We start from the raw sequence: 16,092 nt of genomic DNA, 5'->3' as shown, positions 1-16,092 counted from the left end.
TTTGGTCTGCACTGGAATATCCTAACCTGCACCAAATAACCTGGTACTCACACTCAGCTGTCCTCCAGGCACGCAATAATCCTGAAGCCAGTTCTGCCCCTGCTTTTCAACAATCATAATTTCCAAGATTTAATTTCAAGACTATTGGATCAATAAATTTTAATTACTTCATTTTACATATTTTTCTTACAATTTCTCATAGTGGGGGAATATGGGATACATTTTTAGAATAGTGATTTATTGTGCTTGAACAGAGTATAAATTGTATGAAAGAAGGAAACCAGAAACAAACCAAAAAGTGACCCAACCAGGGAAGGCTGAGGAGTTTGGGTAGGCTGCAGGGCCCTTTACTCATTTAAGAGGCCATGTGATCAGAACTACTCTTAGGAATAATGATCTGGCCACAGAACACCAGGGACAGAAAACATAAAGGAAGAAATTGTGTATCTGACTACATAAAAATTTTAAACTTTTATATGGTACCCCCCCACCACCAACAAAAGAAAAAAAAAACCCAAAACCTTAACAATCAAAATTAAAAGATGAACAACTTAGGGAAATTTGTCTACAATATACATAATAGGCAACAAGTTAATATGCTTAATGTATAAAGCACTCATAAAAATCAGGAAACATCTGAGAATCTACTAAAAAATACAGGCAAAGGAAGATCACAAGACAGAGAATATAATATCTACTAAACCTATGAAAAAATATTCAGTATCACTAGAAATTAGAAAAATGCAAACTAATACACAAATATATTTGGCTGTAAGATTGGCAACTATCAAAAAGCCGACTTATACTCAGGGTTACCAGTGGAAAAAAATACAATAAGTACATATGAACTATTTTTTTAATTTAGAAAAGTGATGTGTCTGTGTATATGCATAGAACGAGGACACTGTTTGGAATATATACCAATATACTAGCAACAGTTATCACTGCAAAAAGGCAAAATTATAATTTGGATTTTTTTAGTTTCTTTTTTTATGCATTTGTTTTAATGCACTCATTGTGATGCAATAAGCATTGTGTTATTTTTACATCGAGGGAGAAAAAAGCTATTTTCAGTTTTGTGAAAGGAAAATTCAGGTATAGGGGACTTAGAGAGAAGACAATTAGAAGCTAACTGGAAGTCAATATAACTGGTCTAGATAGGAAGTTGTGTGGACAGGGAAATGGGGATAGCCAGCAGAGGGAGGCTTTGCAGAAAGAAAATCAACAGACTTTGTTTGGACAAGAGATGGAGTTGTGGAAGATGAGTGTAAGAACTGAAATCTGGTTAATACAGGTAATGGAACACAGTGGCTATGTGTTCAGTTCTGAAGCTGGCCTGCCTCGGTTCCACTCCCAGCCTTGACTTTCAGTAATTACATAACCTTAAGCAACCCTCTATGTGTGTCTCAGTTTCTTTATCCCTAAAATTAGGAAAACAATCGTATCTCCTTCTTGGAACTGTTGTGAGGATTAAGTAGGTTATCTCACATAAATTGCTTAGGATGGTGTCTGTCCCATGGTAAGCACTTGATAAAGGATTATTGTATTTAAGAGGGATGTCAGGAGAAAGTAGGCTCCGGAGGTGAAACTGAGGAGTTTAGTTATTGAGAAGGTGATTTTGAGCCTTTGGTCTGAGGAAACCAACAGTAAAAAATGGCATGCTCCAGTATGGGAGAGCAATAGAGAACAGAAGAAAAAGCTTAGGTTGCTTCATTCACACGGAGGTGGCAATTGGTAGTTGAGACTGGGAGAAAAGGCTGGGCTCACCCAAGAGGAGAGAGCACTTCATAGCAGGAGCAGAGAAGGGGATGGGGGACTCCTCGTGCCCTTTACTCTGAGCATCAGGAGGAGGAGGAAGAGCCAGAGAAAGGGATGGAAAAGGAGTTAGAGAAGATAGGGAAGAAATGGAGGGCAGTGCAGTGTCTTCATGAAAGCAGGTGTCAGGCAGAAATGAAAAAAGCAAAATAGGTGAAGAGAATTTCAGAGTTCCAAATCTTGTAAGTGGAGCCCAGCCAAGGTCCTGAGTGCAGGTAAAGTAAAGGTCTTTGGGGGCATCAGGGAGAACAAGGAACTGTACCCCAAGGGGGGCAGGGAGTCATTGCGGGGGGTTGCAGTCCCAGAGGATGGTGGTGAGAGGGCAGGAGCTCACAAGTGCCCACCCCGTCACTATCCCCAGGACCTGTGACACTTGTCTTGACATCCTGGTGTCTGGAGGATGTCCTTGAATCCTCCAAAGAATGGAAAGTTATTGAAGTTAAATAAAGAAGCTTTCTTACCTCCACTTAATTAACTCACAGGTTGTCTGATGCGCTACAATTACCTTTGTAAAACAGGCGGCTCGTGCTCCCGGGGGCCGAGTACCCAGGCTAGAAGGGCCCTTGCTGGCACACCCATCTGCTTCTCGCACCTAACCGAGCAGCGGTCAGGTCAGACTGGCTTAGTGGCTTCAACTATGGGTGGTACATTGTTCTGTGGCAGCCTTCTTTTCTCCCCTATAAAATGGATCTGGAGAGCATGGTTTCTTAATTTTAATAGTTTTTTTCCTGTGGACTGCTAATCATCAGCAGAATATAAGAAACATCATTTAAAAAATCTGAGACTTGGATTTATGTATTATTTCATCTCTGTAAGTACGATTTTGAATGAAATTTAGGTTTCTCCCTCAGTCTCCTTTATCTACACTGTCTGAATCCTCTGATTTCCTTCTTTTGAACCCTCCCCTGAATGCTTGGAGAGTCTAACATTTTGGAAGAGTCATTCAGTCCGACTCTGGAGGTAGCTTTCTAATTGAAGTTGTTATCTCTCCCTACCACATTGCTCCTTGGGGTTTGATAGTGTTTGTAGATTACAAGACAATTTGTAATTGTTTGGATTTTCCAAAGTTTGAGGGGAAATAGCATGTTGAAATGTAGCCAGTACCCACCCACATGTTCCCTTTGTTGTCCTCTATCCTCACAAAAGACTTGAAGTGATATCTTCATGAGCAAATTACAGGATGATGCATAGATTGACTATGGCCCTATCTTTGACTTTGTAATATTAGTTTAATTGTGAAAAATAATAAAAACAATACTTTACACAAGAAACTATCGAAGGTTCACTGTATTTTTCAAATGGGTAGAGTATGAGAAAATATAAAATAATTTTTCTTCTCCATCACAAAGCACATTGTAATTTCTATTAGCAGCTCAGGTCTCTTTTCAGAAACATTCAAAGGATGTGTTAAAGAAGGCACTGAACACAGAGCCATGCCAGATTTGACTTAGAAAGATAGATTCAGAGCTTGCCATTGCCAGGTCACCTACCTCCTGCACTAACATTCAGCTGGCCCATGGTTCCGATGCTCTTCTGTCCATGGGCCTTTAGGTCATGTAGCCTCGAACACTGGAGCTGAAGCCCATCTCATGTCAACTGAAGTGGACCAGCATCCTTCTCTATATGTACCAGGACTAAACTGTAGAAAGGGTTGCATTGCAGAGGTTGAAGGTGAAACCTGGAATTGGCACAAGAAAGCAGTGGTAGGGACATGGCACTTGGAACTTTGGAGAAGAAGTGGGGAAAGGAGAGCAAAAATGAATGTGTGAGCCAACCATGTACCATCTCCGGCCTTGAAAACCATTAAAAAAAAAGTGGACTATGTATGGCTTTTTGCAATCAGGGTTTTAGATTGCTCTTCCATTGAATTAGGAGCCCCTTTTGGCCTTCTGGCACCCCCAACCACCTACTGACAGGTTTTATTATTATCTGGTAGAGGCTTTACCATCAGGACCATTGAGCCATGTAATGCCACAAGACACTATGCCAACAGAGAACACAATACCTTTGCTGTGTTCTGGGGGAGTAAGACCATCTATAAGTTTAGGGGAGATTTGTGGGATGTTGGAGGACGAGGAAAGAGGCATTAGGAGTAGAACAAAAGAATGAAAAGAATGAATGGATTTCTGAGGAGCATGGTGGTCAGGAAAGTAGAAACATCCCTAGCTCAAGGATTAATCTTCCTTGGGGGATGTTGACTTCAGTCCTGAAAGAATACTAATATTTGTTATAAAATATTCTTAATTCTCATTAGCTTTCCTTCATGGTTTATGGCTGAACCATGTATGCCTAAGTGAACAGATGAGCTTCTTGCTTAATTAGACAAATTCTCAAAATAACAAATTCTTTCAAGCCCTGAATTGGATGGGAAAAATGCATCGAGAAATTGGAAGGAGACGAGAAATTTAAAAAGATTTTTTATAAAAGCAGTGCCTTGACTAAATGAAAGAACTGAACCAGTCCTCTCTTTTGGGGCTGGAAGGCATGTTTAATCCTTGTCTGAAGTTCTCAGAACAGCAGCAGCAATGGCAAGTTCCTCTCCCTACCTTGTGAAAAATTTCTCAGGCAGATAATGAAACTCAGTAGGACCCCTAGTCTCAACCTGAATATTCTGAGTTCTAATTTATAAAGACTAAATAAAAAGTATTATCCTTTTGACCCTCATTAGTTTTTAATGGTTTTTTGAATAATAAGTTTCCTTTACACCCATACTATATAAACAAAACTGCCCCCAAATGGCTGCCATGGTACTCAGTGCTTCCTGTCCCCACCTACTCCCACCCCCTGCCACCCATATTCCTTAGAGAAAAAAAAAAAAAATCAGCTGAGACCTGGACCTGGTAGATGAACCCAACAAAGATCTGCAAGGTTGGATCTGAAGCAAGCACCACACTGAACATCTAGCCATCCTTGGCATTTTAACAAATGTGGTCATCTCTGTTTATTTGTCCCTTTACTAAAGGCACAAGCACTCCAAGGGAGAAAAAGTAGTGTTTGCTGTCCTTGAAATGGGATTAACTCTGTGACCTGCACACCATAAAAACTGGCTCTTTCTGCTTTGGTTCTCTGGCTGCAGTTTGGATAGTTTACCACCAAGCTGGTGGGTATTCCTTGTTAAAACCCTTAAGCTATTTTCTAGGCATGGGAAAGTGCTTAGTTAAATACTTATAAAGATATTTCTAACCACTGAAATATTTATGGCTTTACATGTATTTAACTAAATGCTAATTACTTTTTTCACATTAAATTTTAGAGAAAATATTGGAGCAAAATTTAAAGAAATAGCACCACCTAGGGACAAGTTAATGTCAACTCTGCAATTTTTGTTTTCTCTCTCCTTAGCACTCTTAAGATTGTCGTCAATTTTTTACCGGAGAGGGTGTGTTTTCAATCGTTATTCCTCAGTAGTTCCCAGGCTTTTCAGTCCTTTGAACTGTCTACAGTTCTGACAGCCAAGACCCAGGCTCAGGAATCAGCTATTAGAAGCTCTTCTCCACTATATGCCTGAGACTATTAAAACCTTCTTCTGTTAAAACCTCGTGGTCTTAAAAGCTATTTCAGCCTGCAGTCTAAAGCAGTAGCTCCAAAGCTTTAGTGTGCTGTGCAAGCTAGAAATGGGGATCCTTTAACCCCAGTATTGATATATTAGGTCTGGTTTAGGGCACAGAGTTCACATTTCAGTTCACATTTCTAACAAGTACAATGAGTGATTCAAATGCAGGTAGTCCTTGGTTTACTCTAAGAAATACAAATGATTATTTAAGAGTCATTGTAAAACACAAGTATATGGATTATGTCACATAATGAACTTGCATTTTTAAAATTTTTTATTTATTTATTTATTTTATTAAGGTATTGATACACACTCTTCTGAAGGTTTCACATGAAAAACATTGTAGTTACTACATTCACTCATATTATCAGGTGCCCCCCATACCCCATTGAAGTCACTGACCATCAGTATAGTAAGATGCCACAGTCACTGCTTCTCTTTGTGCTACACTGTCTTCCCCATGACCCCCTCACACCATGTGTACTAATCATAATACCCCTCAATCCCCTTTTCCTTCCCTCCCTCCCCACCCACCCTCCCTCACCCCTCTTCTTTGATAACCGCTAGTCCCTTCTTGGAGTTTGTGAGTCTGCTGCTGTTTTGTTCCTTTAGTTTTGCTTCGTTGTTAAAGGCCACAAATGAGTGAAATCATTTGGTACTTGTCTTTCTCCACCTGGCTTATTTCACTGAGCATAATACCCTCTAGCTCCATCCATGTTGTTGCAAATGGTAGGATTTGTTTTCTTCTTATGGCTGAATAATATTCCATTGTGTATATGTACCACATCTTCTTTATCCATTCATCTACTGATGGACATTTAGGTTGCTTCCATTTCTTGGCTATTGTAAATAGTGCTGCAATAAACATAGGGGTGCATCTGTCTTTTTCAAACTGGGCTGCTGCATTCTTAGAGAAAATTCCTAGAAGTGGAATTCCTGGGTCAAATGGTATGTCTATTTTGAGCTTTTTGAGGAGCCTCCATACTGCTTTCCACAATGGTTGAACTAATTTACATTCCCACCAGCAGTGTAGGAGGGTTCCCCTTTCTCTGCATCCTCACCAGCATTTGTTGTTCCTTGTCTTTCTCGGATGTTGGCCATCCTAACTGGTGTGAGGTGATATCCCATTGTGGTTTTAATTTGCATTTCACTGATGATTAGCAATGTGGAGCATCTTTTCATGTGTCTGTTGGCCATCTGAATTTCTTCTTTGGAGAATTGTCTGTTCAGAACTTGCATTTTTGAAATCTCATATTTTAACCTCAATCTTTGGGAAGTGTTTTTCCTGAGACTTAGAAAACTAAGTTATATAGATTTCCTTCTTTATTTGTCTTTCTTTCTTTCTTCTTTTATTTTTTCTATGACCTGAGTGAAAGAATATATTCTTTAATTGAGGGTACTTGTGGTCTAAAATTACAGTAATGTTTTCTTTTGGGTATTACTATTTTTAGAAGAAAAAATAGTATATAGAGTTTTTAAAAGAAATTCTGTAAATGACTGTTTCTTAATTAGATGTGTAGGACTTAAGTATTTGTAAAATGATGATCAGTATATGGATTCTGTACATTTTCCATGTTTTGACTTAATCTGTGTCAGGGAGTTCTATCATTTATAACTTGAAAACTAAAGAAATGTATAAATTCAGCACATATTTCCAAGTGATCATTATAATGGCAATTTGCTAATCCATTGCATGTCCTAATCCCACCATCTCAGTATAACGAGTTTAGTGAAACAAGCATTTCTGTTTTGGAACAATCAAAAGTGTTGTTTTCCAGATCAGTATTGAGGTTTTCAGTGATTTATAACAGTTTAGTCAACTTCAGGTCAAGCAGAACCAACCATTTGTCTTTTCTCTTATTCTATAGACCAAAGTTGAAAAAAACCCCTTAAAGGAAACCTTCTTCATCAGTAGATCACAAGGGAGGACAAAACATTTTGGATGATTATTTCAGTTTGAAACAGGATAGTGTGATATCATCAGTGTAAAAGAAGTTCCACATTTCTTCTCTAATTTTCACCCCTCTAATCTTTAAAATGTGATGTTTGGCAATAACTTGAGATAACACATTTACTTTAGCTATTGTTTTCCAAATTATCTTTTACCTCTTGTAATTTTTCTTTTATCATACTAAAAAAATTTGAATTGACATTTCCAGGGCATTGCTGGTGGTGTCCACAGGGATGGTTCAGATCGATGTCACTGGTCCATTGTTTCTCTCTCCCTCAATCTTTTAGAGTAAAGATGGCAAAAGTCCACTGCACATGACAGCTGTCCATGGAAGGTTCACACGATCACAAACTCTCATTCAGAATGGTAAGAGAGATTCTTCTGCTGTGTCCTTGTTTGAACAGTGTCCTAGTGTGACATAGTCTCGTTGTCAGTCACCTGCATGTGAAATATGATGCTCAGTTTTAGAGCTTATTAAGCTTGAATGTACACTGTCCTTTGATTAACTTTGCTAAAGCTCTTTATCAGCCATATCATCACCATCAAGCTTAGGAGTGAGAATACAACATTACTAAGTTTCACAGGCAATTCCCAGTCAGTGAAAGAACATGTATGTTTTGCAACTGAAAATGATGTGCTTATATGGGCTCAAGAAACTGCACTTTTCACTCTGAAACTAATAAAAACAACTATCATTCATTTTGTAATGGCAAATCCAAATTGTTTTTAAACTTCAGAAATCACCATAGTTCCTAAGTTAAAACTCATTAAGTTGCTAGGGCAAAGGTAGGAGAAGTGAGGTGACTCAGAGGAAAAGCAGTTAAGTACGTGCTATAAAGGGTCATAAAATCACAGGCTTGATAGAGACCTTGGAAAGTCACTTAATCTAGTAATTTTCCAGGTTTACAACAAAGGTTTACTTGAACCATTGGGTTGTCTCTGTGCAAAGTACTTGAGATTGTCACTTCATATCATGGTTTGTGTTCTAGGTCATGGCCAGTATTGATGAATGGATTGTTCTTGACAACACAGCTTCTGTTATCTTAGCAAATCCTAGAGACAATTTTTTTAAAAAGCAGGCTTACTCCAGATTTTATGCTGACATTGCAGGCAAATCCAGCAGTTCCTAAACTATCTTTAGTTGACCCACATTTCTACTTCTCAACATTCTGGCATTAGCCAACTTTCTTGGATTATCTTTTTCTCATCTATAAGAATTTTGGGTGACATACACTTGAATTATTAGTGCTACTAAGTTATGTCTTAGGCACTCAAGTCATAAAACCAAAAAGGCATTTGACATTTGAATGGAAGACCAGCCAGTGAAATTATGCTTAGGAAGCAAAAATATCTGCAGCAAAGCAAAGGAAACACAAGCATTTCAGTGAAACTGCAGGGGAAAAGAAATCTTGGTAAGTTTCCAGTGAGCAAAGGAAGGTAAAATGAACATTAGCTGCTTAATACCTTTTAATTCTAATTTGAAATATGTGGTATGCCTTTGACATTCACTTTATTGAAAGGGCCATTTAAATTGTTTTGTTTTACTTGTAAACATGTGGAGGTGGGGAGTGACCCTAGTGTCTCTCCTTTGCAAATTTTCCTTATCCCACTGTATTCCTCAACTCTTTTTCAGAAACAATATCCATTGCCTTAAAAATAAATAAAACTAGGGAGCTAGTTTTATTAACTATAGGGAGCTAGTATTATTAAAAATAAATAAAACTAGGGAGCTATTTGGTATCCATTAAAAAAAAATGTAACGTGAATTTAATCAGTGGGTCTTAGCTCGGTGGCATACAAAGCTTTGTTCCCTGTTAAAGCAATTTCAAGCACCAGTGACCAGATCAGACAAATAGCAGTTTTTTTCCTTGCAGGCACTGACAAGTTACAGGTCCACCCCTGTGGGCCAGACCATACTGGTCATCTCCTTTGAATCAAGGACACGACCTGTGCCCTGTGTCAGGCTAGGGTGCCTATCACAGTCCTGGGGGGCTGCTGGCTGCTTTGACCTCCCCAAAAACCATCTCTAGGGATTTGAAGACTTTTGTGACATTCTTGCTAGACTTTTGAATTGGGACAAAATGTAATAGAGACCCCATCTCTTGTCTTCTGTGATCAAGGAGCTTGTTTCAGAGCCTTCCTCATTCTTGGTTGGCCTGGCATTTTGCCTGTGGGTTGGGTGGGGTCCAGGGGTCTGAAATGATGAAGATATAGTGGCTATAATATATAACGCATTATACCTATAATAATAAAGCTAACATGGTTAAGTGTTCACCCTGTGCCAGGCACTTGGCTGAGCACACCATATAAATCCTTTTAATCACCCCATGCGAAAGAGATGCTATTATTATTTCCCCATTTCAAAGATGGGGATAGTGAGGCAGACAAGTTGTCCCTTCTGTCAGGATACTGACAAGGACTGGAACACAGGCAATCTAATATCAGAGATGAAACTCTTAACCACTGTGCTTCTAATATATTCTCTGGATAAACAATGACATGTTGAAAAAAAAATTTTAACTTGAATTCTATTTACTCTGAGAGTCACTTATATTTAGAATAGAGTTATCCCTGTAAAAGGATGATTTTGCATCTCTTCTCTTAGCTGACAATTCTTTGCATTCATCGCACTTTAGAGAACTGTGAGTTTTTCCATTTGACATTTTAAAAAATGCCCTTAGGGAAAAGAATAAGAAGCTCTTTTCTTTCCTCCTCTTTGTTGGCTCCCATCAGGGAAAAATTCAGAGGCTCACACCCGCAGGGTCTGGTGCCTATCCTCTGGATGGGCCACTGCACAACATGATCCAGAATGCCCGTCCCACGTGGGGACATGTGCGGGCTCCCCAAACCAACTTAACATGCTACTAAGGGACATTCTAATGTTTATTTATTTGTTTTGTTAAATCACTCTGGTGTTCAGACTCGGTGCGGCATTTCTCTGCTTTCCTGACTGCTCGCCAGTCAGGGTTATTAATTCTTCAAAATAACTTTGTTTTTCTAGAATCATTCAGCTTTGGTAAGACAATCATTAAAAAACAAATTCCTTTCTCTTTTGGTTAGTAAGCAAAGACTACCTCTGCTGTTCAATCACATCATTTATCTTCAGGAGCTCTGTTGTCATAGCCACAGAGGGAAAGAACTGAATGAAGATACAACATGATATCAGGAAGCATTTGATCCAGGCATTTGCACTAGGTAGCTGCCCCAGACACTGTCCAGCAGGTCACAGAAGTTCAAAAGTGATGTATTTTTTTTTCCACAAGATTTTAAAAAATAGAGTTTGAAAAGGAAGAGTCAAGTGATAGGTTAGGATGATTCATCGTGAGATTTTTGACCTTTTGGCTCAGCGCTTGCAAGGCAATTTAATAAGATGACCATTCTTGTTTGTGCCTTGGAAAACTGATTTCAAATGAATGTTTAGATAATGCTGCAAAAATGATCTGACATGCATCACACACTACTAAGGTCACAAATTTTTATTTTCCTAACTGATTATCAATGCTCGATTATAACATTTAACTTGCAATCTTCAAATGAATATCAAAGATATTTAATTTGCATTCTGAGCAAATCTTAAAGATGAAATCTTAAGAATGGAAAGGTTTGGAGAGTGACTATAAAATAGGACTTCATCCAGAAGTCCTACTGTAATTTAAGACATATTTCTAAATAACAAATACACAGTTCTATTTTCTTTCTCCCCTAAGTTATGATGTTTTCCTGAAATGTATTTTAAATGACAGCAAAAGCCTATCTGGAAGATAATTAAATATATTTTTACAGTTTTAAATTGACTTATGAAGTGATAGTAAAGGCAAGAAGAAACATATCAGTTCGGCTCCTCTTTTCCATCCTTTCCAGTATTTTCTACTCTTCTCTTTCCTTATCTAATTTTTGGCATATATGAGACTGGTAATCATGGAGGCCCTAACACTTAGGAAAGTCTTGATGGTTCACGGCTGGGAAGGACATGGAGTGATGTAATGTTTGTTCAGGACAAAAGCTTCTCTGAAGCCTGGGCATCTGCCCCCCACACCTCCCTGGATCAGCGCCACTGGGGACCCGCATCAGGCTGATCACATGTACCCTGATTGCTCTGAGGTATTCAAGCTGCCAGTTATAGTTCCCTGTTACAGTCAAGGTCAAAAAGGAATTACCTTTTTGTTAATTGCTATTAAGATGCAGTCCTCAAAAGTGCCAATTTATTGGCAGCAGATTGATTTTTCAAGTTAAACTGTATATGCTGAAGTATTGGCTGTATAGTGAAGCATCTGAAACTCTGTGTTAACAAACATGTGCTAGTTGCAGTTTTTAAAGCATTTGCCCCTTTGCAAAGCCCACACATATTTGGTAATTTTCACTTTGTAGCAAAGATTTCTGATTCACTAGCTCTATATTTTACCAAACAACCCAGCTAGAAAAAATGTTGTTTGCTGAAAATTATTCCTAGAGAATTGGTGGTCGGAATGACCAATAACAGCATTCAATACAATGAAGGGCCATACAGATATTATTGTGAGGATTTTATAATGGTCATATTATAGGAGACAGTATCTTGGCCTGGAAGTTACTACTCATTCCCCAGATGTGAAAAGACTCTCAATGGCATCTTTTGGTATATGCTCAAATATACTGCTAAATGGGAGTGCCAATAGTCATGACCTTTCGCAAAAGCAATTTTCTGTTGTCCATTTTTATTACCTTAAAAAATATTCATACTTTTGATACAGTAGTTCTTCTAAAATTGTTGCTGAAGGAAATCACCTGAAATGTAGATAAAGATTATTTATAGTTATATTCATTCCTGTATTTTTCTTAATGAAAAAAATTGGGGAATAGCCTAAATGCTTAATAACTTGAGACTTGCTAAGTAAATTCCATAAAATTGGTGTTATATAGTTACAACAAATTAATGACATGCAAAGTGCTTATGATGTAACTTTAAGGGAGAAAGCAGGACACGAAACTCTTTGTACACTATGATCTCAAGCATGAAAAATGCATATACACATACACACAAACAACTGGAAGTATCCCAGAATATTAATACTGATTATCCCCATTTTTTCCTTTGTATTTTACTTCATCTTCTAAATTTTCTACAATTACAAAGTTCCTTTCTCAATCAGAAATGTTATTTAAAACAAATAAAAAATTTTATCTAAGTTGATCTGAACCATTCACAAAATATTTGCATTTCCTAGGATTTTATATTTCTTATTCTGAAATGTATAGATGTGTGTGTATAGTTTAGATATACAAGCTAAACATTGCAGTATTAGTATCTTATAATGGGATATTTTAAAGATACAGTAAATATGTAGAATATTTTGTGAAACAAAATTCTCCAAGGAGACCAACTTTAAAATACCTAATATCCAAGAGCATGATTTAACAATTCAATAACTTACTACTTTCCATAATGATGCAGAGATTTGTTTACAAATAGAATAGCCAGGAAATAGAACCTCAGCATAATTTATATTCTGAGCCCCTTTCTTAAAGTAGAAGTGCGTATTAGTACACAGATGTAAGTACAAGTACACATGTTGTATTTTCTCCTTGGTGCGCTTCCCTCTCCTTTAATCCTTTACCTTTTCCTATGGCTTTCTTCAGGCCCTTCCATTTTAATTGGGATATAATTCATTTACCATAAAAGTCACCATTTTCAAGTGTATGATTCAGTGGATTTTAGTATTTCACAAAATTCTACAACCATCACCATTATCTAATTCCAGAATATTTTTATCACCCCCCAAAAAACCTCATCCCATGTAGCAGTCACTTTCCTTTCCTCCCTCTCCTTGATTCCTACTTATTCCTCGATTTTTAAGGCTCTTGACATTATTTGGGAGATTACCAATTGTCAGTAATACATGTTACAAATATATTTTCACAGGTCAGTTTCTTTACTGCAGGTATGTTGGGAAAGCCTTTCTAACTACAATGCAAAATCTAAGTGCAATAAAAGAAAAAACATAAATTACAAAAAAAGTATTTTTTTTCAGGGTTAAAATACCCAAAGGAAAATGAAAATCCGGGGGGAAAATATTTGCAATATGTATTACTAATAAATGTGCAAGCATCACTAATATCCATTTCCAGAACTTCTTCATCCTCCCAAACTGAAACTCTGTACCCATTGCAAGTAATCACAATTTGCATCATCCAGTAATGGAATAACTTGGCCGTATGTTTGCTGTGGAGACGTGGGAGGACATGCACATCAACTCTGGGATATTCTTGCCAAAATGATTAGTGTGAATCTAATAATGAGGAAATAATCACATAGCTCCAGACAGCAGCCTACACTACTCCCTCTTGGCCTTCAAAAATAGCAATGACATGAGAGACTAAAAATTAAATAAGAGGCAGGAGGATTGCTTTAAAGGAAACTAAAGAGATATAACAACCAAGTGCTGCCAGAATTTTTGATTGTATCCAAAAAATAAAAACCCAGTTACATAAAGCACATTTTTGGGACAATCGGAAAATTGGAATATGTACTGTATATACTATATAAAACTATGGTATTAGTGTTAAATCATGGTATCAATTATGGAATTGTGGCTATGTGGGAGAATGTCTTAATTCTTAGGGGTGACATGTCATGATGTGTAACTTATTTTTAAATGGTTCCTCAAGTAAATTAATCAACAGACTAATTATGTTTGCATAGACAGTTGACCCTTGAACGACATGGGTTTGAACTTCATGGGTCTGTTATATGTGGATTTTTTTTCAATAACTATATTGGAAATTTTTTGGAGATTTGTGACAATGTGAAAAAGATTTTTTTTCTCTAGCTTTATCGTAAGAATACTGTAGATGATATATATAACATACAAAATATGTGTTAATCAATTGTTTATGTTCTCAATAAGGTTTCTGGCCATCAGTTTGTTAGTTAAATTTTTGGGAAGTCAAAAGTTATATGCAGAATTTTGACTGTCCAGGTTGGCAACTCTAATTCCCATGTTGTTCAAGGGTCAGCTGTATATATGAAAAAAGGAGAGAAAGCAAGAAATGTAGTAAAATGAAAAGATAGGTAAAAAGAAGATAAAGTAAAATAAGATAAAAATGCCATATTAGTAAAAGGACTATAGATGATTAATGTGCAAGTTTTTATAAATATAGACATTTCAGTTTGTAGTTTATGCTTTTCCTCATTTTACTCATCATATTTTAAATTAGGTAATCAAATTATGTAAAATGTTTTCCTGAATTCTCTTTCCCTTTGGTACTTATGCTTTAATTTAGTATAAGGTTTACACAGGTCTTTAATATTAATTCATCAGGTAAAATTAAAATTGAGTATATCTTTAGAATTACAGTTTTATGAAATTTGATTACACTGTTCCTTCAGAGCAGGAATCTAGTTGTGAATAAGATTTTAGACCCTTAAATAAGATAATATGGAAAGATTTTTCAAAAGCATTTCTAACAGACTTCCCTCTATGCAGATTTAATACTACTACTTCAGATGGTGACTTGCCCCCTTGAAAAGCACTCTTGTACTTCATAACAGAGATCTACACAGAGTAGAAAAGAAATCAACATTCGGTCAACATGAGTAACTAGCATAGAATATAGGATCCTCAACTAAATTCTTATGTTATCCTGTATTAAAACATCTCTTTCAGGAGGTGAAATTGACTGTGTGGATAAGGACGGCAACACTCCTCTCCACGTGGCTGCAAGATACGGTCATGAGCTGTTGATCAACACCTTAATAACCAGCGGAGCTGACGCAGCCAAGTAGGTCGCTGCAGGGTTGCGGTGGGACGTCCGCCACACGGGGAATTCTGCCGTGCGGTGGATAGTTCCCATTTATCCAGGTTAAGGTGCATCTGTATCATTATGCTAAACACAAATTACATTTGAACTAAATTAAGTTACTTTGAATGACAAGATGCAAGAACAATTTTATTTTTCAGCTACATAGAACAAGGCCTATTCCAGTCGTTTTAATTAAGGAGACTTGAACTTCGTTCCTAACTCTGCTTTCTAATCTTCTGTTCTCCAGTGTTCCATGTTAGTTGAGCAGGAAAATGGAAACATAATTGGGCAAATTCGGAATTATTCAGGGTGCCTGATGTTTAGTGAAATAATTATAGGGTACAGTTGAGTAAATCTGATATGTAGAGAAGGGGCACCTGACTTCATTTTACACTTCGATTCAACAAGAATATGTAAAGAATCTGCATTAGTCTGTGACAGTGCTCGGTGCCATGGGACATTTCAGAAGTAAGTTACCTGGTTGGTACCTTCAAGGAACTCACAATTATGTTGGAGGCCCAAGACCTACTTAAAACAAAGAACCATGCAAAATAGTATATAGTAACATTCTAAGTGAAACAGGACCTCAAGCAGCCTAATGTTTGGTGTGGACCATATACTCCACTGAGTGTAGACAGGAAGGAGAGAGCTCAAAGGTGGCCAAAGTTTTCAGAGATGCCTTCAAGGAGAAGGTGAGTACTGGGTAGGCTTAGAAGGGTGACAGTTGTTTGAGTAGAGCAGAGGATGGCAGACATTCAAGGCATGGAGGAAAGCAAGAACAAAAGATGAAAAGAGTACAGTTCTGGAAGGAGTTTGGCCTGACAGCAGAGGGTGTGTGATGGCACCATGCTCTGCCCAGAGGCAGTGTCATGTCACAGGTTGGGAGCCCAGACTTTCATGGGCACTACCTCGATTCTAAGGTACTTCACTTGTGAGCTGTGTGACCTTGAGCCTGTTGTTTGAGCTCTCTGTGCTTTGGTTTTCTCATTTGAAA

General features: G+C 37.5%; 1 protein-coding gene across 6 annotated transcripts in view; it reads left to right on the top strand.

Moving 5' to 3' along the window:
* ANKRD44 (ankyrin repeat domain 44) overlaps window positions 1–16,092 on the top strand; it is a 287,374-nt gene that overhangs the window by 181,310 nt on the left and 89,972 nt on the right. For all 6 annotated transcript variants that reach the window (XM_036880524.2, XM_036880522.2, XM_036880523.2 and 3 more), the window contains exons 9-10: window positions 7,607–7,685; window positions 14,963–15,077. In XM_036880524.2, the coding sequence (XP_036736419.2) occupies window positions 7,607–7,685; window positions 14,963–15,077 (194 nt within the window). The remainder of the gene's footprint in view (window positions 1–7,606; window positions 7,686–14,962; window positions 15,078–16,092) is intronic.

Source organism: Manis pentadactyla, chromosome 6 (genome assembly GCF_030020395.1).
Source record: "Manis pentadactyla isolate mManPen7 chromosome 6, mManPen7.hap1, whole genome shotgun sequence".
Lineage (NCBI taxonomy): Eukaryota > Metazoa > Chordata > Mammalia > Pholidota > Manidae > Manis > Manis pentadactyla.
The sequence above is the reverse complement of the archived record's forward strand: the minus strand, read 5'-3'. Positions and strand labels throughout refer to the sequence as shown.